At 39.4% G+C, this 23,218-nt stretch overlaps 1 protein-coding gene across 3 annotated transcripts in view; it reads left to right on the forward strand.

Annotated features, from left to right (window-relative positions):
* CORIN (corin, serine peptidase) overlaps positions 1-23,218 on the forward strand; it is a 285,216-nt gene that overhangs the window by 199,682 nt on the left and 62,316 nt on the right. For all 3 annotated transcript variants that reach the window (XM_081590643.1, XM_081590651.1, XM_081590633.1), the window contains 5 exons: positions 773-918; positions 2,073-2,180; positions 17,882-17,995; positions 19,033-19,143; positions 20,225-20,354. In XM_081590643.1, coding sequence (XP_081446769.1) covers positions 773-918; positions 2,073-2,180; positions 17,882-17,995; positions 19,033-19,143; positions 20,225-20,354 — 609 coding nt within the window. The remainder of the gene's footprint in view (positions 1-772; positions 919-2,072; positions 2,181-17,881; positions 17,996-19,032; positions 19,144-20,224; positions 20,355-23,218) is intronic.

The following is a 23,218-nucleotide window of genomic DNA, read 5'->3' on the forward strand; positions in this document are numbered from 1 at the left end:
ACATTTTTAAAAACTAATTTATTGGTTATATATTGAGGCAAAACTACATTTTTTTCCCATATGAAGTAAAAAACATCTTCTTTGAGACATGCTCATGCCTCAGTTTAAAATATTCTAGGTACAAATGAAGTAACACACATTAAAACACCTAGTGCAATGGTTAGTATATCTTTTCTTTAACAAAAGCCAACACATTTAATTTTTTACCATCTTGAGGTCAACATAGATGGGTTTGGGAGAGGCACCAAGTTTTTCAACAATATTAGTGTAAGCTGAAGTATTGCCTTTAGGGAAGCCAGGTTAGAACTTGAAATGGCCCAGTCACTGGGCACCAGAAGGGGCTGAGGGTGTTGTATAGATTCCATGCCCTTTGGTGGCAGAATGCCTAAAGTGATGTTGGGGACTTGCTTGAAACAAAAATGTTGGAGAATGTGTCTGCCTGAAAGACAGAAGAGAAGCCAAGAAAGGTAAACTGGAGAAGGGAATCCATATTCTGGGAACAACTCTATTTCCATTCCTGCAAAAGAGATTTTTTTGGTGAAACTGTGTTTCAGGGATCTATCTCCCTTGTAATGATATCACTTATTTTGGTTCCCCAAATACCTATTTTGTGTATGTGCATCCATATATACGTTGATACACACACACACTGCATACACACACCACATATATACACTGACCTGTGGCTGTACAGAATTAAAAGTCCTATGTAGATGCCTAACATTTGGTGTAGCTATTTCTGCCTGTAATGTTGTCTTTTTTGCTCTTTTAGAGCTCTCTGTGAGCATTCCAAAGAACGCTGTGAGTCTGTTCTTGGGATTGTGGGTCTACAGTGGCCAGAAGACACAGATTGCAATCAATTTCCAGAGGAAAATGCAGATAATCAAACCTGCCTAATGCCTGATGATGAAGTTGAAGGTTAATTTTTATTAATTTTTAAATTAATTACAATGCAGTATCTAACATGAATGAATAAATCAGCTACTTTTAAAAGTTTCCTTATTGTTTTTATTTGATTGCCAGTAGAAAGACTGTGTAGGTGGTGAATCTATAAACTTGATTACATTGAAGAATTTAACACTCATCTGTTAAATACTGTATTCATTTTAAAAATAAATTGCAGAGATGACTTTATAATAATCTTGGTGTTTACTGTAAACACACTTAACTCACAGAGTCCATTATATATGGAAGCTGCTTTTATATTAGAGGGTCTTGAAGGGAACAGTGAAGATAAAGCTGTGGCTCCTTCAGTTCAGTTCAGTTTAGTCACTCAGTCGTGTCCGACTCTTTGTGACCCCATGGACCTGAAGCACACCAGGCTTCTCTGTCCATCCCCAACTCCCGGAGCTTGCTCAAACTCATGTCCATCGAGTTGGTGATGCCATCCAACCATCTCATCCTCTGTCATCCCCTTCTCCTCCTACCTTCAATCCTTCCCAGAATCAGGGTCTTTTCCAGTGAGTCGGTTCTTCACATCAGGTGGCGAAAGTATTGGCATTTCAGCTTCAGCATCAGTCCTTCCAATGAATATTCAGGACTGACTTCCATTAGGATTGACTGGTTTGATTTCCTTGCAGCCCAGGGGACTCTCAAGAGTCTTCTCCAACACCACAGTCCAAAAGCATTAATTCTTCGGTGCTCAACTTCAAGTGCAAAGCATTCAAAGACTGTGGCCATGTGAGATGATCAGGTAGAGAAATGCCTGCTCACCAGGTGGAAAGATTAGAATGGGAAACAATTTGACAAATGAAAGGAGGGCAGTTAGAAGCACTGACTTCCTAGGACATTTCAGGCTCCAGTAATTGTCCATTCAGAAAGACAGGTGATGTTGGAAAGCATAAAGACACAAAACAGCTAATCTGGAGAGGTGATGCCAAGGGTGAAGAAAAAAGATGCTGAGGGCAGACAGAAGAGAACCAAGTAAACTTTGGTGATTTCAACTTGGTGCAGGACCATCCTTATCTTCAGTGATATCTTCTCCACATTATCCCACACATAAATGAATAACATAGCTGATGGGTCTGGGTTTTCTGTCTGTCGGCAGTAATACGGCCCATTGCTTTTTACAGAATGCTCACCTAGTCACTTCAAGTGCAGCTCAGGACGGTGTGTTCTGGCTTCCAGAAGATGTGATGGCCAGGCTGACTGTGATGATGATAGTGATGAAGAAAACTGTGGTATGTATGTGAGATGGCAGTTTTCTCAAACGTACACTAGGATAAGGGGTTGTGTTAAAATATGTCAGTTGTTTACTGATCGTTATAAGTAGTGACTAGGACTGAATGTTAAGACATTTGCTTCTTAAATTATCAAACCGCAAGACATGAGTTATAAGTGTTTTTCCTGTTAATTCCATTGATCTTCCCTAAATTACACTTCTGTTTATAACCGTGATGACATACGTGCAAACCCTCAGTAAAATGAGAAGCTCTTCACAAATGTAAGAGATTATTTTTATTGAGAGATTCTAAAGCAATTGTTATCTGTTTTAAGATCAGGATAATGGTGTCCTTTATTATAATTCCCATATTGTTAAACAGGTATCTAAATACACAAAGACAGACTGCAGGCTCCAACGTTCAAGTTTAATTGGGATTAAATTTCATGCCTTCTCTGATTTTTGTCTCTGCCCACAGAGGATAAAACTCTTCCGGCATTTCTGCCTTTGAGTTCCAAAATCACCTTGGCAAAGGCAGGAAATGCCAACGGCTATTTAAGTGGACCTAATTCCCATTTTACTTCCCTGCAAACCTTTGTACTTGGAACCTCCAAATGTGTCAGGGAATTGAAAACAGACAATGCTCCTCACTAAGGAATATGCTGGAGTAAGGCAAAATGATTGAAGGGATAGCCAAAGAATAGTTTGGTTATGACTATTTAGCTTGTTCTGCTTTAAAAAAAACTGACATTTTTTGCTATTGAAAACACATGAGGCAATGCATCTTTTGAAATCATTTTATTCTTTTGGCCTTTGAAGGATGAAATATTGCCTTGCTCCCCAAAATGAGTTTTCCATAGTAGACATTGCCCTTCTGGTCTAGACAAAATGTCACAAGCAATCAACTGAAATCCTATCAGCTATGATAAATATGGATAAGTGCATCTTCTAGAAAATCAAAGCTGTCAGAATGATGGTCCAATGACCAGGGGTAATTTTGTTAGGGAGGAACATATAGTTTTTTTGTGAAGCTACTGTTGCTTGCTTTGTTTGTGGTCTTTATGTAAATAAGTAAGTCAGTACTCATTGAATATCCCCTATATAAGTGACTCATTAAGAATCTATTGGATTTTTTCACTAATTATGGGCTATGGTATTTTGAGGTGCAACTTAAACTTATCTTAGGTTGTTCAAAGAGATTACATGATATTCCATTGGGTGGCTAGACTGAAATTTGCAAAAGGGACTAATTATTTGAGAAATGTAAATGTCTCAAAAAGAGACTTTGGAAGGTTAAATGGTCTAAGGTCTAGAGTATATTTGGTGAAGAAGAAATTTAAAGCTCTGTTCATTACAAATGATCCTAAAATGTCAGATTTCTAGGTAAGCTATAAGTTTCTGTCCATATTCTAATCTCACAATTACAGGCTCACCAGAACTATCAAATAAATTGCCTAATCTCTATAAAACACTCAAAATACTGATGATGTTATTGAGAGTTCTAGTTGTGAAAAGTTAAAAGTCAGTAATAAATTAATACACTGAGGGTATTAATTGCCCCCAACAGTATTAGTTCATGAGAAATTGATTTCTCATCATATTTTTCAAAGTGACTTATAATATTTTATGTACAATCCCCTTTGGAACACATGCAGGGGTTTGAATGGGCATGCCCCATGCTTTGGGAGAACACAGCACTTAAAATCAAATGAGGAAGTAGAGGAAGGCCCCGCACAGAGAGAGCTACTGGGAAATCATCCACTCCCGATTTTGCCTCCATGGGCGTGGGTAGGCATAACGTCTAGTGATACAAACACCAGCTTCAGCAAAGCAGCATTTCACATCACTCTTCATGCCTTTCTGATTTATTCCGTCCATTGTGGTGTGGAGGGCACTTAAATGCTTGGGCTTTACCGAATAATGTGACAATTAACTATTCACTTTCACACATCTGTAGCTCCTCCAGAACGTCTAACAACATTATTGGGTTTTCCCCTCAAAGCAATACTTCTTTAACTTAGTCATAAAAGAATTGGTGGGTTGGAAATTTACGCTGTGTTTCTTTGACACTTTTGCAGCAGGAGAACATGGTGGTCAGGGCGCACCATTTGTAAATACTTGTCAAATATACACATTAAGCATTTAGCAATGGGTAATGCTAAATTCTGAAGTAGCTCCTGCTCTTGTGGTAAATTTTTGTTGTTGAAGTTGCACTGCTTGTGTAATTGTTAATGTAAACAATATTTACATCAGAAATACTGGTATTATTAGAAATATTTTCAGCAAGTGTTTGGAAGCATTATGTAAATATGAACACATCATTCCAGAATTGCTTCATGGGAGGGAAGCCTAAAAGGTAGGATTGATTTACAGAGTCAGTACTGTTTCTTGTCTTAAAGTGATAATTTGTCATTAGTTGAACCTCTGCTATGTAGATGAAGTTGACTGTATGTCTAGCAGGTGGATTAAAGAGGCTTATTTTCATTCTAACATTTCTTAAGCATTGATATCTAAGCTATGGAGAAAAATCTGGGTGGAGAAATGAATAAGAGGGGCATAAAGGAATGGCAAACTAAAGAAAGTAACAACAAGATTATAATTCTGAGGTTTGCCTTTACATTATAGATTTGAGCTTGAGCTTGTGAGACTGAGGTTAGCATTTTTAGGTCTGTGTCCACAAGGAGGTGAGCTGCCGGCAGGAGTAAGGTAGTTCCTGGGCTGTGATGCGAGCAGCAGTTCCTCTCAATGGGGGCAGTTAAATGAGAATAGAGTTCGAACAATTTTTCTGCATCTACTGAAGAAATAAAGCCCTTCATTACATGAATACAGCTTCACAATTACTAATAGATCACTACTCTACATAAAAGGCATTCAGCATACAGAGAAAGATGGACAACAATACAAATGTGAGTGTCCTTAACAGGGATTTTCTGTTTATCTTCAAATGATTAAAAACCATTTCATTATCTTTGATCTCCTCTTGGGTGATAAATGTAATAAAATATTTTATTCTAACCTGAACTTCTTCTTGGAGTCAAAACCCCCTTAAAGAAATAGAATATAATCTCTTTGTGACCCCACGAACCATAGCCTGCCAGGCTCCTCTGTCCATGGAATTCTCTAGGGAAGAATACTGGAGTGGATTGCCAATCCCTTCACCAGGGGATCTTCCCAACCTAGGGATCAAACCTGGATCTCCCCCACTGCAGGTTGATTCTTTATCGTCTGAGCCTGAGGGAAGTCCCAACACCCCTATAGGCTGTGTTTAAAGCCTTTGGCTCTGATATTGGTGGGGTTTACAGCTTGACTTTAAAGATTTTCCAAAAGACTTTTTTTTTCTGTTGTAAGAAATACATAAATACTTTTAAGGAGTCCAAAGAAGGACTTTACCGTTATGTTTTTTAACACTGCAGAGAGCCAGTCTCCATGCCTCTGTGTCTCTTTGTTCCTTTGCTAGTAGAAGAGACTGACTTCCTGCTCTGTGACTAGAAGACAGAGTGAGGGTCATTGTGTTCATATCATGTTGCATGTCCACAAATGTGCTTTCAGGATGAGACTTAGGACTGATCTCTGATTAATTTAATTATTTCATGTTAAGGACTAGATATTCTCCTTCCCTTTAGGTAGTTTTCTGCTTGGTTAACTTTTTTTTTTTAATATAATTTTTTTTTAACATTACAATATTGTATTTGTTTTGCCATACATTGACATGAATCCACCATGGGTGTACATGTTTTCCCCCTCCAGAAACCCCTTCCACCTCCCTCCCCATCCCATCCCTCCAGGTCATCCCGGTGCACCAGCCCCGAGCACCCTGTATCACGCATTGAACCTGGACTGGCAATTCGTTTTATATATGATAATTTACGTGCTTCCATGCCATTCTCCCATATCATCCCGCCCTTGCCCTCTCCCATAGAGTCCATAATACTGTTCTGTTTATCTGTGTCTCTTTTGATGTCTCACATACAGGGTTATCTTTACCGATTGACTAAATACCATATATATGTGTTAGTATACTGTATTGGTGTTTTTCTTTCTGGCTTACTTCACTCTGTATAATAGGCTCCAGTTTCATCCACCTCATTAGAACTGATTCGAATGTATTCTTTTTAATGGCTGAGTAATATTCCATTGTGTATATGTACCACAGCTTCCTTATCCATTCATCTGCTGATGGGCATCTAGGCTGCTTCCATGTCCTGGCTATTATAAACACTGCTGCGATGAACATTGGGGTACACGTGTCTCTTTCAGTTCTGATTTCCTCAGTGTGTATGCCCAGCAGTGGGATTGCTGGGTTGTATGGCAGTTCTATTTCCAGTTTCTTGAGGAATCTCCACACTGTTCTCCATAATGGCTGTACTAGTTTGCATTCCCACCAACAGTGTAAGAGGGTTCCCTTTTCTCCACACCCTCTCCAGCATTTGTTGCTTGTAGTCTTTTGGATAGCAGCCATTCTGACAGGTGTGAAATGATACCTCATTGTGGTTTTGATTTGCATTTCTCTGATAATGAGTGATGTTGAGCATCTTTTAATGTGTTTGTTAGCCATCTATATGTCTTCTTTGGAGAAGTGTCTGTTTAGTTCTTTGGCCCACTCTTTGATTGGGTCGTTTATTTTTCTGGAATTGAGCTGCAGGAGTTGCTTGTATATTTTTGAGATTAATTGTTTGTCCGTTGCTTTGTTTGCTATTATTTTCTCCCATTCTGAAGGCTGTCTTTTCACCTTGCTTATAGTTTCCTTTGTTGTGCAAAAGCTTTTAATTTTAATTAGGTCCCATTTGTTTATTTTTGCTTTTATTTCCAATATTCTGGGAAGTGGGTCATAGAGGATCCTTCTGTGGTTTATGTCGGAGAGTGTTTTGCCTATGTTTTCCTCTAGGAGTTTTATAGTTTCTGGTCTTATGTTTAGATCTTTAATCCATTTTGAGTTTATTTTTGTGTATGGTGTTAGAAAGTGTTCTAGTTTCACTCTTTTATAAGTGGTTGACCAGTTCTCCCAGCACCACTTGTTAAAGTGATTGTCTTTTCTCCATTGTATATTCTTGCCTCCTTTGTCAAAGATAAGGTGTCCATAGGTGCATGGATTTACCTCTGGGCTTTCTATTTTGTTCCATTGATCTATATTTCTGTCCTTGTGCCAGTACCATACTGTCGTGATGACTGTGGCTTTGTAGTAGAGCTTGAAGTCAGGCAGCTTGATTCCTCCAGTTCCATTCTTCTTTCTCAAGATTGCTTTGGCTATTCGAGGTGTTTTGTATTTCCATACAAATTGTGAAATTATTTGTTCTAGTTCTGTGAAGAATACCGTTGGTAGCTTCATAGAGATTGCATTGAATCTATAGATTGCTTTGGGTAGTATACTCATTTTCACTATATTGATTCTTCTGATCCATGAACATGGTATATTTCTCCATCTATTTGTGTCCTCTTTGATTTCTTTCACCAGTGTTTTATAGTTTTCTATATATAGGTCTTTTGTTTCTTTAGGTAGATATATTCCTAAGTATTTAATTCTTTTCGTTGAGATGGTGAATGGAATTGTTTCCTTAATTTCTCTTTCTGTTTTCTCGTTGTTAGTATATAGGAATGCAAGGGATTTCTGGGTGTTAATTTTATATCCTGCAACTTTACTATATTCATTGATTAGCTCTAGTAATTTTCTAGTGGAGTCTTTAGGGTTTTCTATGTAGAGGATCATGTCATCTGCAAACAGTGAAAGTTTTACTTCTTCTTTTCCAATCCGATTCCTTTTATTTCTTTTTCTGCTCTGATTGCTGTGGCCAAAACTTCCAAAACTATGTTGAATAGTGGTGGTGAGAGTGGGCACCCTTGTCTTGTTCCTGACTTTAGGAGAAATGCTTTCAGTTTTTCACCATTAAGGAGAAAGTTTGCTGTGGGTTTGTCATATATAGCTTTTATTATGTTGAGATATGTTCCTTCTATTCCTGCTTTTTGGAGGGTTTTTTTTTTATCATAAATGGATGTTGAATTTTGTCAAAGGCTTTCTCTGCATCTATTGAAATAATCATATGGTTTTTATTTTTCAATTTGTTTATGTGGTGTATTACATTGATTGATTTGCGGATATTGAAGAATCCTTGCATCCCTGGAATAAAGCCCACTTGGTCATGATGTATGATCTTTTTAATATGTTGTTGGATTCTGTTTGCTAGAATTTTATTAAGGATTTTTGCATCTATGTTCATCAGTGATATTGGCCTGTAGTTCTCTTTTTTTGTGGCATCTTTGTCAGTTTTTGGTATTAGGGGGATGGTGGCCTCATAGAATGAGTTTGGAAGTTTACCTTTGTCTGCAATTTTCTGGAAGAGTTTGAGTAGGATAGGTGTTAGTTCTTCTCTAAATTTTTGGTAGAATTCAGCTGTGAAGCCATCTGGTCCTGGGCTTTTGTTTGCTGGATGATTTCTGATTACTGTTTCAATTTCCGTGCTTGTGATGTGTCTGTTGAGATTTTCTATCTCTTCCTGGCTCAGTTTTGGGAAGTCATACTTTTCTAAGAATTTATCCATTTCTTCCAAGTTGTCCATTTTATTTGCATATAGCTGCTGATAATAGTCTCTTATTATCCTTTGTATTTCTGTGTTGTCTGTTGTGATCTCTCTGTTTTCATTTCAAATTTTGTTGATTTGATTCTTCTCCCTTTGTTTCTTGATGAATCTGGCTAATGGCTTGTCAATATTATTTATCTTCTCCAAGAACCAGCTTTTGGCTTTGTTGATTTTTGCTATGGTCTCTTTTGTTTCTTTTGCATTTATTTCTGCCCTAATTTTTAAGATTTCTTTCCTTCTACTAACTCTGGGGTTCTTCATTTCTTCCTTTTCTAGTTGCTTTAGGTGTAGAGTTAGGTCATTTATTTGGCTTTTTTCTTGTTTCTTGAGGTGAGCCTGTATTGCTATGAATCTTCCCCTTAGCACTGCTTTTACAGTGTCCCATAGGTTTTGGGTTGTTGTGTTTTCATTTTCGTTCATTTCTATGCATATTTTGGTTTTTTTTTTATTTCTTCTGTGATTTGTTGGTTATTCAGCAGTGTGTTGTTCTGCCTCCATATGTTGGAGTTTTTAATTGTTTTTCGCCTGTAATTGACATCTAATCTTACTGCATTGTGGTCAGAAAAGATGATTGGAATGATTTCAATTTTTTTGAATTTACCAAGGCTAGATTTATGGCCCAGGATGTGATCTATTCTGGAGAAGGTTCCATGTGCGCTTGAGAAAAAGGTGAAATTCATTGTTTTGGGTTGAAATGACCTGTAGATATCAGTTAGGTCTAACTGGTCCATTGTATCATTAAAAGTTTGTGTTTCCTTGTTAATTTTCTGTTTAGTTGATCTGTCCATAGGTATGAGTGGGGTATTAAAGTCTCCCACTATTATTGTGTTATTGTTAATTTCCCCTTTAATACTTGCTAGCAATTGCCTTACATAGTGCGGTGCTCCTATGTTGGGTGCATATATATTTATAATTGTTATATCTTCTTCTTGGATTGATCCTTTGATCATTATGTAGTGTCCATCTTTGTCTCTTTTCACCGCCTTTGTTTTAAAGTCTACTTTATCTGATATGAGTATTGCTACTCCTGCTTTCTTATGGTCTCCGTTTGCGTGAAATATCTTTTTCCAGCCCTTTGCTTTCAGTCTGTATGTGTCCCTTGTTTCAAGGTGGGCCTCTTGTAGACAGCATATATAGGGGTCTTGTTTTTGTGTCCATTCAGCCAGTCTTTGTCTTTTGTTTGAGGCATTCAACCCATTTACATTTAAGGTAATTATTGATAAGTATCCCATTGCCATTTTCTTTATTGTTTTGGGTTCGAGATTATACACCCTTTCTGTGTTTCCTGTCTAGAGAATATCCTTTAGCATTTGTTGGAGAGCTGGTTTGGTGGTGCTGAATTCTCTGAGCTTTTGCTTGTCTCTAAAGCTTTTGATTTCTCCTTCATATTTGAATGAGATTCTTGCAGGATACAGTAATCTGGGCTGTAGATTATTTTCTTTCATCACTTTAAGTATGTCCTGCCATTCCCTTCTGGCCTGAAGAATTTCTATTGAAAGATCAGCTGTTATCCTTATGGGAACCCCCTTGTGTGTTATTTGTTGTTTTTCTCTTGCTGCTTTTAATATTTGTTCTTTGTGTTTCATCTTTGTTTATTTGATTATTATGTGCCTTGGGGTATTTCACCTTGGGTTTATCCTGTTTGGGACTCTCTGGGTTTCTTGCACTTGGGTAATTATTTCCTTCCCCACTTTAGGGAAGTTTTCAACTATTATCTCCTTGAGTATTTTCTGAAGGTCTTTCTTTTTGTCTTCTTCTTCTGGGACTCGTATGATTCATATGTTGGTGCATTTAACCTTGTCCCAGAGGTCTCTGAGGTTGTCCTCATTTCTTTTAATTGTTTTTTCTTTTTTCCTCTCTGTTTCATTTATTTCTATCATTCTATCTTCTACCTCACTTATCCTATCTTCTCCCTCCATTATTCTACTGTTGGTTCCCTCCAGAGTGTTTTTGATCTCATTTATTGCATTATTCATTATATTTTGACTCTTTTTTATTTCTTCTAAGCCCTTGTTAAACCTTTCCTGCATCTTCTCGATCTTTGTCTCCAGGTTATTTATTTGTAACTGCAATTTGTTTTCCAGATTTTGGATCATTTTCATTATCATTATTCAGAATTCTTTATCAGGTAGATTCCCTATCTCTTCCTCTTTTGTTTGATTTGTAGGGCATTTATCCCATTCCTTTGCTTGCTGGATATTTCTCTGCCTTTTCATCTTGTTTATATTGCTGTGTTTGGGGTGGCCTTTTTGTTTTCTGGCAGTTTGTGGTTCCTCTTTATTGTGTAGGTTCCTCGCTGTGGGTGGGGTTAGACGGGTGGCTTGTCAAGGTTTCCTGGTTGGGGAAGCTTGTGTCAGTGTTCTGGTTGTTGGAGCTTGATTTCTTCTCTCTCCTTTCGAAGACTATGAGCTGCCTTTCTGTGTGTCTGATGTCCTCTGCCAGCATTCAGAAGTTGTATTGTGGAATTTGCTCAACGTCTAAATGTTCTTTCGGTGAATTTGTGGGAGAGAAAGTCATCTCCCCGTCCTATTCCTCTGCCATCTTAGAACCGCCTCTTGGTTAACTCTTTGATGTCTCATTTGGTATCTAGGACAGGTAGCCTGAAATGGCATGGCATGCTCTATGTACACCTAGTGTGTATTTAGTCACTCAGTCATGAGACTCTGACTCTTTTGTGACATCATGGACTGTAGCCCACCAGACTCCTTTGTTCATGGAATTTTTCAGGCAAGAATACTGGAGTGGGTCGCCATTTCCTTCTCTTGGTATCTTCCTGACTTGACCCAAGGATCAAACCCAGGTCTCCTGCATTGCAGGGGATTCTTCATTGCTGAGCCACTAGGGAAGCCCATGTAGACCTAGAGTGCTAAGTTCCTTCAGTCATGTCCAATTCTTTGTGACTCTATGCACTGTAGCCGCCAGGCTCCTCTGTTCATGGGATTCTCCTGACAAGAATACTGGAATGGGTTGCCATTTCCTTCTCTAGGGGATCTTCCCAGCCCAGAGATTGAACCCATGTCTTTTATGTCTCCTTCTTTGGCAGGCAGGCTCTTTACCACTAGTGCCACCTGAGAAGCCCATGTAGACGTAGACTTGGATTTAAATCCCAATTTAGCACTTGGAGGCTGTGTGACTTTTGACCAGTCACTTAACTTCTCTGGGCCTCAGCCTTCTCACCTGTAACATTTAGAGAAAAATTCCTTTATCTCTCACAGCTTGGAATGACTATAACATGCCTTATTCAGTCCTCAGAAGGCAATAACCAAGAGCCCACCTGCCATAGTGCTAGGAAATTCAGGAGGCATGTCCCGCCACCCCCAGGTCCCGCCACACATCTCCCTTGAGGGAAGGAGTCTCGTTTAGCTTGGTCTCTGACAGATCAGGTCTTATACATGGCAGAAGAGAGAAGGCTGGGTGAAGTCCCTGATTTACATAGTGAACATGGATATCAGGGTGGCACCTTGTCCTGGAGGAAGTGCTTGTTTTGATGGTGAATGTCTCCATCTCCAGGATGACAGCCACTGAGGATGGCCCCTACCCTACGATTTAAAGCCCTGTCAGTTTCTTCAGGCTGCCTCTTCCCAGGGTACTGGGCCAGCACATGCAGAGAGGATGACATGAAGATGCCACCCCTAAAAGGGGGAGGTGACTCAGGAATTGGGAAGTCCATTGGGGCTTTCTGGTCAGAGACGAGAGCTCTGTGATTTGTGCTAGTATTGGTTGCCTCTGACGCTTAGGCCTGGAGTCTGGGGGTGGAGGGGGAGGCAGGTCCTTTTGACCAGGCTGCTACCACAGGTACTAAGGCTTTTCTTTGAGATTTGGGCTCCATAGTCAGGGGTCCCAGGCTCTGGAGGGGCCATCACACCTGCCAGGCCTGAACCTCACTGTTCAGCTGCCGTGATCCACTCTGAGGTCACATCCATAGCCACTGGGACAGCTGCTGGCTGAAGATGGCTAGATCCAGCCTGGTCCAGCTTCTGCCAGCGCCAGGATGCAGAAGGGCCTTTCTCCCTTGCTCTCATGAGCAGCTCCTCTGTGGCAATACTTTTTTTCTTTTTTTGTGGCAATACTTTTTATTTGATACTGATCAAGTTAGCAGCCCTGACGAGCAGACCTAATTACCTTATGCTTGCATAACTGAGAGCTTCCTAAAGTACAAGAAGCATCTGTTTTAAGGTGGTTTGCTCTCTTTACCTATAATGACAACTTTTTAAAAATTTATTTATTTTTAATTGAAGGAGAATTGCTTTACAGCATCATGTTGGTTTCTGCCAAACATCAACATGAATCAACCATAGGAATACATATGTCCCCTCCCTCTTGAACATCCCTCCTACCTTCCTTCCCATCCCACCCCTCTAGGTTGTTACAGAGCCCCTGTTTGAGTTCCCTGTTTGAGATCCCATGGGCTATCTACTTTACGTATGGCAATATACGTTTCTATGTTACTCTCTCCATACATCTCACCCTCTCCTTCCTTACCCTGTCCTATTGTGTCCATAAGTCTATTCCCTATGTCTGTGAATGACAACTTTTTTGATGGAGAGACAAGGTTCCCCAGTTCTCTGCCCAAGACAGGGATGCCAGCTTCACAGAATTTTTGTGAAAATGAGAGGGAATAAGTTAAGAACCCAGCAGAATTCTTAGCACACTTAGGTGATGAACCATTCTGATTTGCCCGGTACTACGAGTGGTTTCTTGGAATGGGGGTAGATTAATGCTCAAATCTGCAAAGTCCCAGGAAAACTGGAATGAACTGTCACTTTAGCAATATGCAGTGGCTGCTGTGAGCAGCCGTGGCCATGGACTCTGTGCAAGGGTGGCTGTTATCCTGACATCAACAATTATTTGATTTTATAACCTACAGCTGCATTAAACATCCTATCCTATCCATATCTGTTTTTCATTTTTAATGGAGTCATACCCTCTTTCTTTTAAAGCATACATTTAAAGCATAATTACACCAAAAATGTCACTTTAAAGAGAGAATGGCTTCTTCACAAAATCACAGTATTGTCTTCCATGGGACTCATGTCCTGACCTTTTTTCAACCTAATTCAGTTATGCTCATCGTAACTCCGTAGAAGAGGGTATTAGGCTGCACAAACTTTTATTAGAAAAGAGAATATACAGAGGGAAATTACTGCCCAGAGAGTAATCATTTCTCCCTTATAGCAACCCTTTGTCAGTTCAGTTCAGTTCAGTCGCTCAGTCGTGTCCGACTCTTTGCAACCCCATGAATCGCAGCACGCCAGGCCTCCCTGTCCATCACCAACTCCTGGAGTTTACCCAAACTCATGTCCATCGAGTCGGTGATGCCATCCAACCATCTCATCCTCTGTCATCCCCTTCTCCTCCTGCCCCCAATCCTTCCCAGCATCAGGGTCTTTTCCAATGAGTCAACTCTTCGCATGAGGTGGCCAAAGTATTGGAGTTTCAGCTTCAACATCAGTCCTTCCAATGAACACCCAGGACTGATCTCCTTTAAGATGGACTGGTTGGATCTCCTTGCAGTCCAAGGGACTCTCAAGAGTCTTCTCCAACACCACAGTTCAAAAGCATCAATTCTTCGGTGCTCAGCTTTCTTTATAGTCCAACTCTCACATCCATACATGACTACTGGAAAAACAATAGCCTTGACTAGACGGACCTTTGTTGGCAAAGTAATGTCTCTGCTTTTTAATATGCTATCTAGGTTGGTCATAGCTCTCCTTCCAAGGAGTAAGCGTCTTTTAATTTCATGGCTGCAGTCACCATCTGCAGTGATTTTGGAGCCCAGAAAAATAAAGTCAGCCACTGTTTCCACTGTTTCCCCATCTATTTGCCATGAAGTGATGGGAGAAGATGCCATGATCTTAGTTTTCTAAATGTTGAGCTTTAAGCCAACTTTTTCACTCTCCTCTCTCACTTTCATCAAGAGGCAACCCTTTGTAGCAGGTGTTATTATTCCTATTTTAGAGATATGGAAACAGAGGTTCAGAGAAATTAAGAAATTTATCCAAGGTCACACAGCTAATGAGATTGAAGATGGGGTTCAAATCCAGATGTCTGCCTCTAAGCTCTGTTTCCCTTGCTCTTACCCCTGGCACGTGCTATGTATTGTCAACGTACAGACGACTGCAACTAAGGACTTGGACATTCTTCCCAACTGGAGATTTCTCCATAAGGCTGGGTTTGGAGCAATTTATTTATTTTCTCTAACTCTCTGTTTCCTCACCTAGGAAATGATGATTGTAATTCCGACATTGTGGTGTCATTTTAAGAACTAAAACTATTATCTAGAATATGGATTTATGGTGGATAATATCCGGTCCCATCACTTCATGGCAAATAGATGGGGAAACAGTGGAAACAGTGGCTGACTTTATTTTTCTGGGCTCCAAAATCACTGCAGATGGTGACTGCAGCCATGAAATTAAAAGACTTTTACTCCTTGGAAGGAAAGCTATGACCAACCTAGACAGCATATTAAAAAGCAGAGACATCACTTTGTCAACAAAAGTCTGTCTAGTCAAGGCTATGGTTTTTCCAGTAGTCACGTATGGATGTGAGAGTTGGACTATAAAGAAAGCTGAGCACCGAAGAATTGATGCTTTTGAACTGTGGTGTTGGAGAAGACTCTTGAGAGTCCCTTGGACTGCAAGGAGATCCAACCAGTCCATCCTAAAGGAGATCAGTCCTGGGTGTTCATTGGAAGGACTGATGTTGAAGCTGAAACTCCAATACTTTGGCCACCTCATGCGAAGAGCTGACTCATTTGAAAAGACCCTGTTGCTGGGAAGGATTGGGGGCAGGAGAAGGGGATGACGGAGGATGAGATGGCTGGATGGCATCGCTGACTCAATGGACATGGGTTTGGGTGGACTCAGGGAGTTGGTGATGGACAGGGAGGCCTGGTGTGCTGTGATTCATGGGGTCACAAAGAGTCAGACACGATTGAGTAACTGAACTGAATGGAATAAGTGTTATCTCCTATTATTACCATCTGTGAGGATGCAGATCTTATGTACCAGTGGATTGACTTGTGTGGTCTTTTCTCAGCTCATTTCACGTTCAAGTTCTTCTCTGTACTCTTGTGAATAGTCAGGAAGACTCATGCTGTTTTCTCTCATTATTTGCTAGCAAGTGGTGTCGTTTGTGATGAGAGTCTCATTGCCAGAACATTCCAGAGGATGTCTGTGTTCTCGGTTAGCTGAAAACTCCAAATAATATCCCCATGAGTCCCTAGAATAGATGTCCTGAGCCTAAGACAATTCCAGATAGTTAGTGAAGGATTCTCACTATTTATTTCCCATGTAGTTCTGTGGTCAGATTACTCTCCCAGTGTCCTATATGTTTGAATAATGAAGCACTTTATTTTAAAAATATTTTATCTATTTTTTATTAACCACCCCCCCCCTTTTTTTGGCCATATCGTGTGTCATGTGGGATCTTAGTTCCCTGAGCAGAGATAAAACCCCTGCTTCCTGGAGTGTATGTGCCGAGGCTTAACCACTGGGCGACCAGGAAAGCCCTGAATAGTGCCGCCATGCATGGTTGGTTGCTCAGTTGTGTCAGACTCTACGTCCTGCCAGGCTCCTCTGTCCATGGGATTTCCCAGGCAAGAATACTAGTGTGGATTGTCATTTCTTCCTCCAGGGGATCTTCCCGACCCAGGGATCAAACCTGCCTCTCCTGCATTTCAGGTGGATTCTTTACCTGCTAAGCGTCTGAAACACTTTAAACCTAAATTTTCCCATAGTAAAAATCTCTATTCTGTGGATTTATTTTGATAATTTTTCAATGAAAATTCTTTATAAGCAGGTTATTTTCCTATGAGGGACTCCAAGAAACTTGAGTCAATCATCTATGCCATTTCTCTGAATGATTTGTACCAGGTCTGATGAGAAATAGTGGAGAAGGCAATGGCACCCCACTCCAGTACTCTTGCCTGGAAAATCCCATGGATGGTGGAGCCTGGTAGGCTGCAGTCTATGGGGTCGCTAAGAGTCAGACACGACTGAGTGACTTCACTTTTACTTTTCCCTTCCATGCATTGGAGAAGGAAATGGCAACCCACTCCAGTGTTCTCGCCTGGAGAATCCTAGGGACGGCAGAGCCTAGTGGGCTGCCGTCTATGGGGTCGCACAGAGTCGGACACGACTGAAGCGACTTAGCAGCAGATGAGAAATAGTGTCTTTAAAGACACTCCTTATTTCATCACTGCTTGGTATTTCATTCACTGTGAACTAAACTACCTTTTTCTAGGAGCAAGATACTTTATGTTTCTTACATGAAATAAAGTTCCATTTAAAATTCATAGGTGTTGAGAGTCTGCTGAGGGCTAGCTGCCATTCTGGGCAGAGGAGTCAGTATGCTCAAAGATAAATAAATGTGGTCTCTTCCTCCACACCCTCACAACGTGGTGAGTGTCATGGGTCCAACCTGAGTGGCAAGAACAATTAGACATTTGGCATGTTTTAGTGAACATATAAATTCACTGTCTATGAATCAAATGACATTTATTAAATTCATTGCAAGAGCTTGTTATTTTATAGACAGATTACCATTCAAGCTTATAGTCTTTCTGTTTATTTCTCATTTAATAGATAGTTTCTAATCTTAGATTTCTGGCTACATTACTGAAGGTAATGGCTTTCGTACCTGGCTCATAAACTAGTTTTGTAGATATCTGGCATAGGAGTTGCCTCTTTTGCTAAACACACAGATGGCGTTACCATTTGTTGATTGAAATTACAATTTAAAATAATATGCATTTAGATCACTAGGTTTGGGCATATTTGCTTAAAAGCGTAGCTCATCATTTTAGAGATGAGTCTATGTGTTGGCAAATTGGCTCAGAAAGGAAAAGGAACAGCAAAAGATGAATGTTACTGTACAGTTGCTTTTTCATTTTTTTCCCTGTTTCCCATATGTCACTTTTGATCTTCTCCTGGAAGAGATGTACTATTTATAATGCAATGTGGAGATTACCAAGCATTTATACTTTGAAAATTACATTTTCCATGGTATACAGGAGTCAAAACTTGTTAAGAAGAAAGAAATCCTCCCTTTACATTGTCATATTTTTTTTTTACTTTGTTTGATCAAAGCCATAGCTATTTTCACCTTCACATATATTGCAAATAACCTTTCCTTCTGTCTCCAGGATGTAAGGAGAGAGATCTTTGGGAATGTCCATCCAGTAAACAGTGTTTGAAGCACACAGTCATCTGTGATGGGTTTCCAGACTGCCCTGATAACATGGATGAAAAAAACTGCTGTAAGTACTTATTGTGCATTTGTCAATGTGACATTTTATTTTAAACATTAATTACCCCTCATTTTGGATAAGTGAGAAATTTGGAAATACATGTCAAAAGTTTTTTGTATTTTCAGATTTTTTGACTAAAACTTCACTTGGAAAAATATATGCCAAATTCAATCAAACGTGTAAAATATATGCATGATGATATTGGTCTAGAAGCATACTTAGGGAGAACCAATAAGAAAAGATGGCGTCTCTTCCAGGCCACTTCTCTTCCAGGCTAGGACACGAAGCCTTGGATGGCAGGGTTTGGTCAGGAACCACCTTGTAAAGTACAACCTACAAAACCACAAGCCGAGACCCTGATTTTAGATGCCATGTTTGCTCCTGGGCTAATAACTGTACTCAGGAAAACACAATTGTAGTGAGAAAAATGCCGTGTCTTATTTAAACGACTTAGGATTCTTTCCCTGGACAGGGGCTGGTGTGGAGGCCTGAATAAAAATCAGATTCCTTTAAGAAAGAAGAAAGAAAAGTAATAGATGTTAGATAGGCAATTAAGAAGTTTGGCTATAGTTTTTAAAAACCCAAGAGAAGATTAGTGTGTGACTCTGAGAGTCACTTAATACTAGAGAATAAAAAAAATTAAACTAACCATAAATGTGGACAGAGATGGGTTTCATCCTAGAGTGACTTCAGTCTGCTCATGCCCAGTGCTCAGCTCAAGCCACTTCAGATTTTAGCTCCGTGCTCTCATCTTTGGGATTTCTGCTGCTCTGGGTACCACTTTTTCAATCCTGTGGTTAGAAGCAGAGAATTTAGTCACTTGGAGATAGTAGTGCTGTTTAAATGCTTGCTATTTGTGTGGATGGACATCCCAGGAACGAGGTTGTACCAGCTCTGCTCTTCTGTATTGACTCTTACTGGAAGGCCTTGGCAACCACATCTTTTCCTCCTTTGACGTGCCTGTTGGCAAACCGTGAGGTGCCTGTTAGTGAAAATCCCATCCGTTCCTAAAATGTTTGCCTCCTCCCTTCTTGTTGCCCTGCCAGCATTTTGCCAAGCTGATGAGCTAGAATGTGCAAACCACGAGTGTGTGTCACGTGACCGGTGGTGTGACGGTGAAGCCGACTGCGTAGACGGTTCCGATGAGTGGGACTGTGGTGAGCTGCTTGTTTCTGCCATCTGCTCTAACGCCTGGCAGCCATTTAAGTTAAATGAATCCTAACTGGTTTTATCGATCTTACTGACCAAGTTCATCTATTCTGCTTTACTACTGTAAAAGCAGTCAGCGGTGATTTGTACATGCTATTTCCAACTCACAGAACACTTCCCCCCAGGTTACTTCTCTATTGTCTGTCTTACATATGAAAATATTTGGGTTCAAATTTTTATGATCATATAACTTTCCATATGAATATAATTTTAAACTCTATCATTCCCTAACTTTAACATTTATCAATAGTTGGTCATTCTTATATCACTGACACTACCTGGAATAAGATATTAATGTGGACTTTCTGTCTGCCCTATATTCTTGCTCCAAATCCAGATGAGATTTCTATCTACTCCCTTCCATGCACAGGACTTAAAGGCATCTCCCACTGGTGTCCCAATGTTGCAGTTTATAATCTTGAGTTTGGTTCATTCTGTCATCCTACACTTATCCCTCCTTCCATTCCCTTGGCCCTTATTTTGGCATCATCTGGCCAAATCATAATTATGAAATGTATTGTCATTAATTGTACAATGTTCCCACAAATGATCTGTGATCTATGAAGTACAGAGGATTCTCTTTTATAAAAGAAGAATTAGGCCATATGCCACATTAATCCAAAATTAACATCATTCACACATTTACATTCTCAAAGACCTTCTTGAAAGGAAACAATTTGAATGAGGTTACAACTAGTTCCTTCTAATTATGCAAATCACTGGATAAACTCTCTGGAATGGGACTGCCTCTGGCCATCTTCTAACTCATAATGAAAAGTTGAGAATTGCCTGTCCATTTCACTAAGAGTCTCTAGTTCTTGGAGGGCAGAGAACACATCTAACTCATTTTCTAGTCCTCTGCCGCATGGTGATCACTATGGTTTGCAGAGCGGAAGAATTCACCAAATAGTTTTTAGCTAAAAGAAATAAAAATGAATGTCTGCAAGTAAAATAAAGGCATGTTATTATGTGGTTTCATGAGAAGAGATGTTTTAAATTAGAGTTCCCCTCCTTTTTTTCCCCACTCAGTGACCCTCTCTGCAAATGTGAACTCCTCCTCATTCCTGATGGCTCACAGATCTGCCATGGAACTCCACGTGTGTGCGGATGGCTGGCAGGAGACACTGAGTCAGCTGGCCTGCAAGCAGATGGGTTTAGGGTAAGGTCAGTAGTTTGTAGCCCTAATGAATTTCTCAGAGGGCTTCATGGAACTTGGCAACAATATCTTCCTTATGAATTCAGGGTGAGTTAGTCCTCTCACACCCAAAAAGCACAGGAAATGGATCAGGTGAGAGGACCGTTTTTAATTACAGGCACCTGCTCGGAAGAGTGTGGGTTTAAAACCTACTTTAATAAAGCTTCTAAAAGTAAATGAAGTCATTGTATTTTAAGGACTTCTGAAATGAAATACTTTTGTTATTTATAAAAGCATTAAGATGGTTTCTTCCGAGGAATCTGATGGGGAAATCTTGCAATTTTCCCCCTAAGAGGTTATTGAAAATGCCTTTTTAAGCAACACACATTTTTCAATAAGTTGAGAAATAGAACTTGAAGTTGCTGGTATTTCAATTTACCCTATGTATTGCAGAAAATGTAAATCAGGAAAGAGTTCACCATTTTTGTTTCTTAGAATGAAAAGACAGTCACTCTGGCTTTGATACACACATACTGAAATCAATACTTTGAAAGTTGGATTCTTGGTGTGCAAGGCTTTCTTTTCTAGTTCTATTGGGATTCAAAAACAATAATTGAAAGGTCTTAGAATATATGTGTGAGTGTGTGTGTGTTTATACAATTAAACATATAAACACATTTTTTTCTTTTACTGATGATGTATGTGAGGTTTGGGGGAGATATAGAAATGATAGAAATAAACAGATAAAGGAGTTATAAAATTCTATAGTCAAGGGTGAGTTAATGTCATTTCCCAGTATTCCACTGAGCAAACTTGAAATATTTTACAATAATGAGCCATCCAATTATGGGGTAGCAACCTGCAGCACATTCTTGTCACCCCAGTTTGAAGAATTATGTAAATACCAGCATCTTCAGCCCATTTTTCCCATGTGAAGTCCCACATCTTTGGAAAATTGAGTAACTGTTGTTGTAATAAGAGAGCTTTAAACTTTGCCAGAGTGGAGAAATTATATTTGTCAAGATCCATTAAACTGTACTTCATTTTCACAACTTCCTCATTGTGTCTAAATGAAAGGAGTTGTGATTGTGATCAGAGATAAATTAAATGCCTTTTGGAAGAACGTTACTTTCCTCTCGCCAGACACAAGGTAATTTCTTAATATGGAAACCTGATTACATAATGACACAACTCCACTGAGAGTTCAAAGGGAAAGTTGGAACTACAAAGATTTTATAACCAGAAAATTCTTTTGACAAGCCACTCTGTTCTGTTGCAAACAGAAGGAATCAGGTTTAAAATATTCTGCTTTATATTTCTAATTTGGGGGATATTGAATTTAAATTTTTTATTGTGGCAAGACACATGTCATAAAACCCACCATTTTAGCCATTTTAAAATGTAGAATTCAGTAGCATTTAGTATATTCATAATGTTGTGGAAACATCATCATTATCTGCCTTCTTTCACTAAGCATAATGTTTTCATGCGTCCATGTATCCGTGCTTTATTTCTGTTTACGGCTGAATAATATTCCATTGTGTGGATACACCATATTTTAAAAATTGCTTTATCTAGTTTTATTTTTGGTTGTGCTGGGTCTTCGTTGCTGCATGGACTTTCTCTAGCTGTGGCAAGTGGGGGCTACTCTTTAGTTGCTGTGAGCAGGCTTCTCATTGCAGTGGTTTCTCTTGTTGCAGAGTATAGCGTGTGGGCTCAGCATCTGCAGCTCCGAGGTCTAGAGCACAGGCTCAGTAGTTGTGATGCATGGGCTTATTTGCTCCACAGCATGTGGGATCATCCTGGACCAGGGATAGAACCAGTGTCTCTTGCATTGGCAGGCAGATTCTTTACCACTGAGCCACCAGTGAAGCCCCTTATTTTAAATCTATTGATCCATTGATGAAGTATTCATTTTAGTGGTTTCTGCTTTTGGCTATTGTGTGTATATAGGAGTTTTAAAAATCTCTTGTTTCTTTAGGTAGATATATTCCTGAGTATTTTATTCTTTTTGTTGCAATGGTGAATGGTATTGTTTCCTTAATTTCTCTTTCTGTTTTCTCATTATTGGAGTATAGGAATGCAAGGGATTTCTGTGTGTTAATTTTATATCCTGCAACTGTACTATATTCATTGATTAGCTCTAGTAATTTTCTGGTAGAATCTTTAGGGTTTTCTATGTAGAGGATCATGTCATCTGCAAACAGTGAGAGTTTTACTTCTTCTTTTCCTATCTGTATTCCTTTTATTCTTTTTCCACTCTGATTGCTGTGGCCAAAACTTCCAAAACTATGTTGAATAGTAGTGGTGAAAGTGGGCATCCTTGCCTTGTTCCTGACTTTAGGGGAAATGCTTTCAATTTTTCACCATTGAGGATAATGTTTGCTGTGGGTTTGTCATATGGACACCTTATCTTCGACAAAGGAGGCAAGAATATACAATGGAGAAAAGACAATCTCTTTAACAAGTGGTGCTGGGAAAACTGGTCAACCACTTGTAAAAGAATGAAACTAGAACACTTCCTAACACCATACACAAAAATAAACTCAAAATGGATTAAAGATCTAAATGTAAGACCAGAAACTATAAAACTCCTAGAGGAAAACATAGGCAAAACACTCTCCGACATAAATCACAGCAGGATCCTCCATGACCCACCTCCCAGAATATTGGAAATAAAAGCAAAAATAAACAAATGGGACCTAATTAAAATTAAAAGCTTTTGCACAACAAAGGAAACTATAAGCAAGGTGAAAAGACAGCCTTCAGAATGGGAGAAAATAATAGCAAATGAAGCAACAGACAAACAATTAATCTCAAAAATATACAAGCAACTCCTGCAGCTCAGTTCCAGGAAAAAAAAAGACCCAATCAAAAAATGGCCAAAG

Source organism: Giraffa tippelskirchi, chromosome 1, assembly GCF_054371585.1.
Source record: "Giraffa tippelskirchi isolate mGirTip1 chromosome 1, T2T-mGirTip1v1.2.pri, whole genome shotgun sequence".
NCBI lineage: Eukaryota > Metazoa > Chordata > Mammalia > Artiodactyla > Giraffidae > Giraffa > Giraffa tippelskirchi.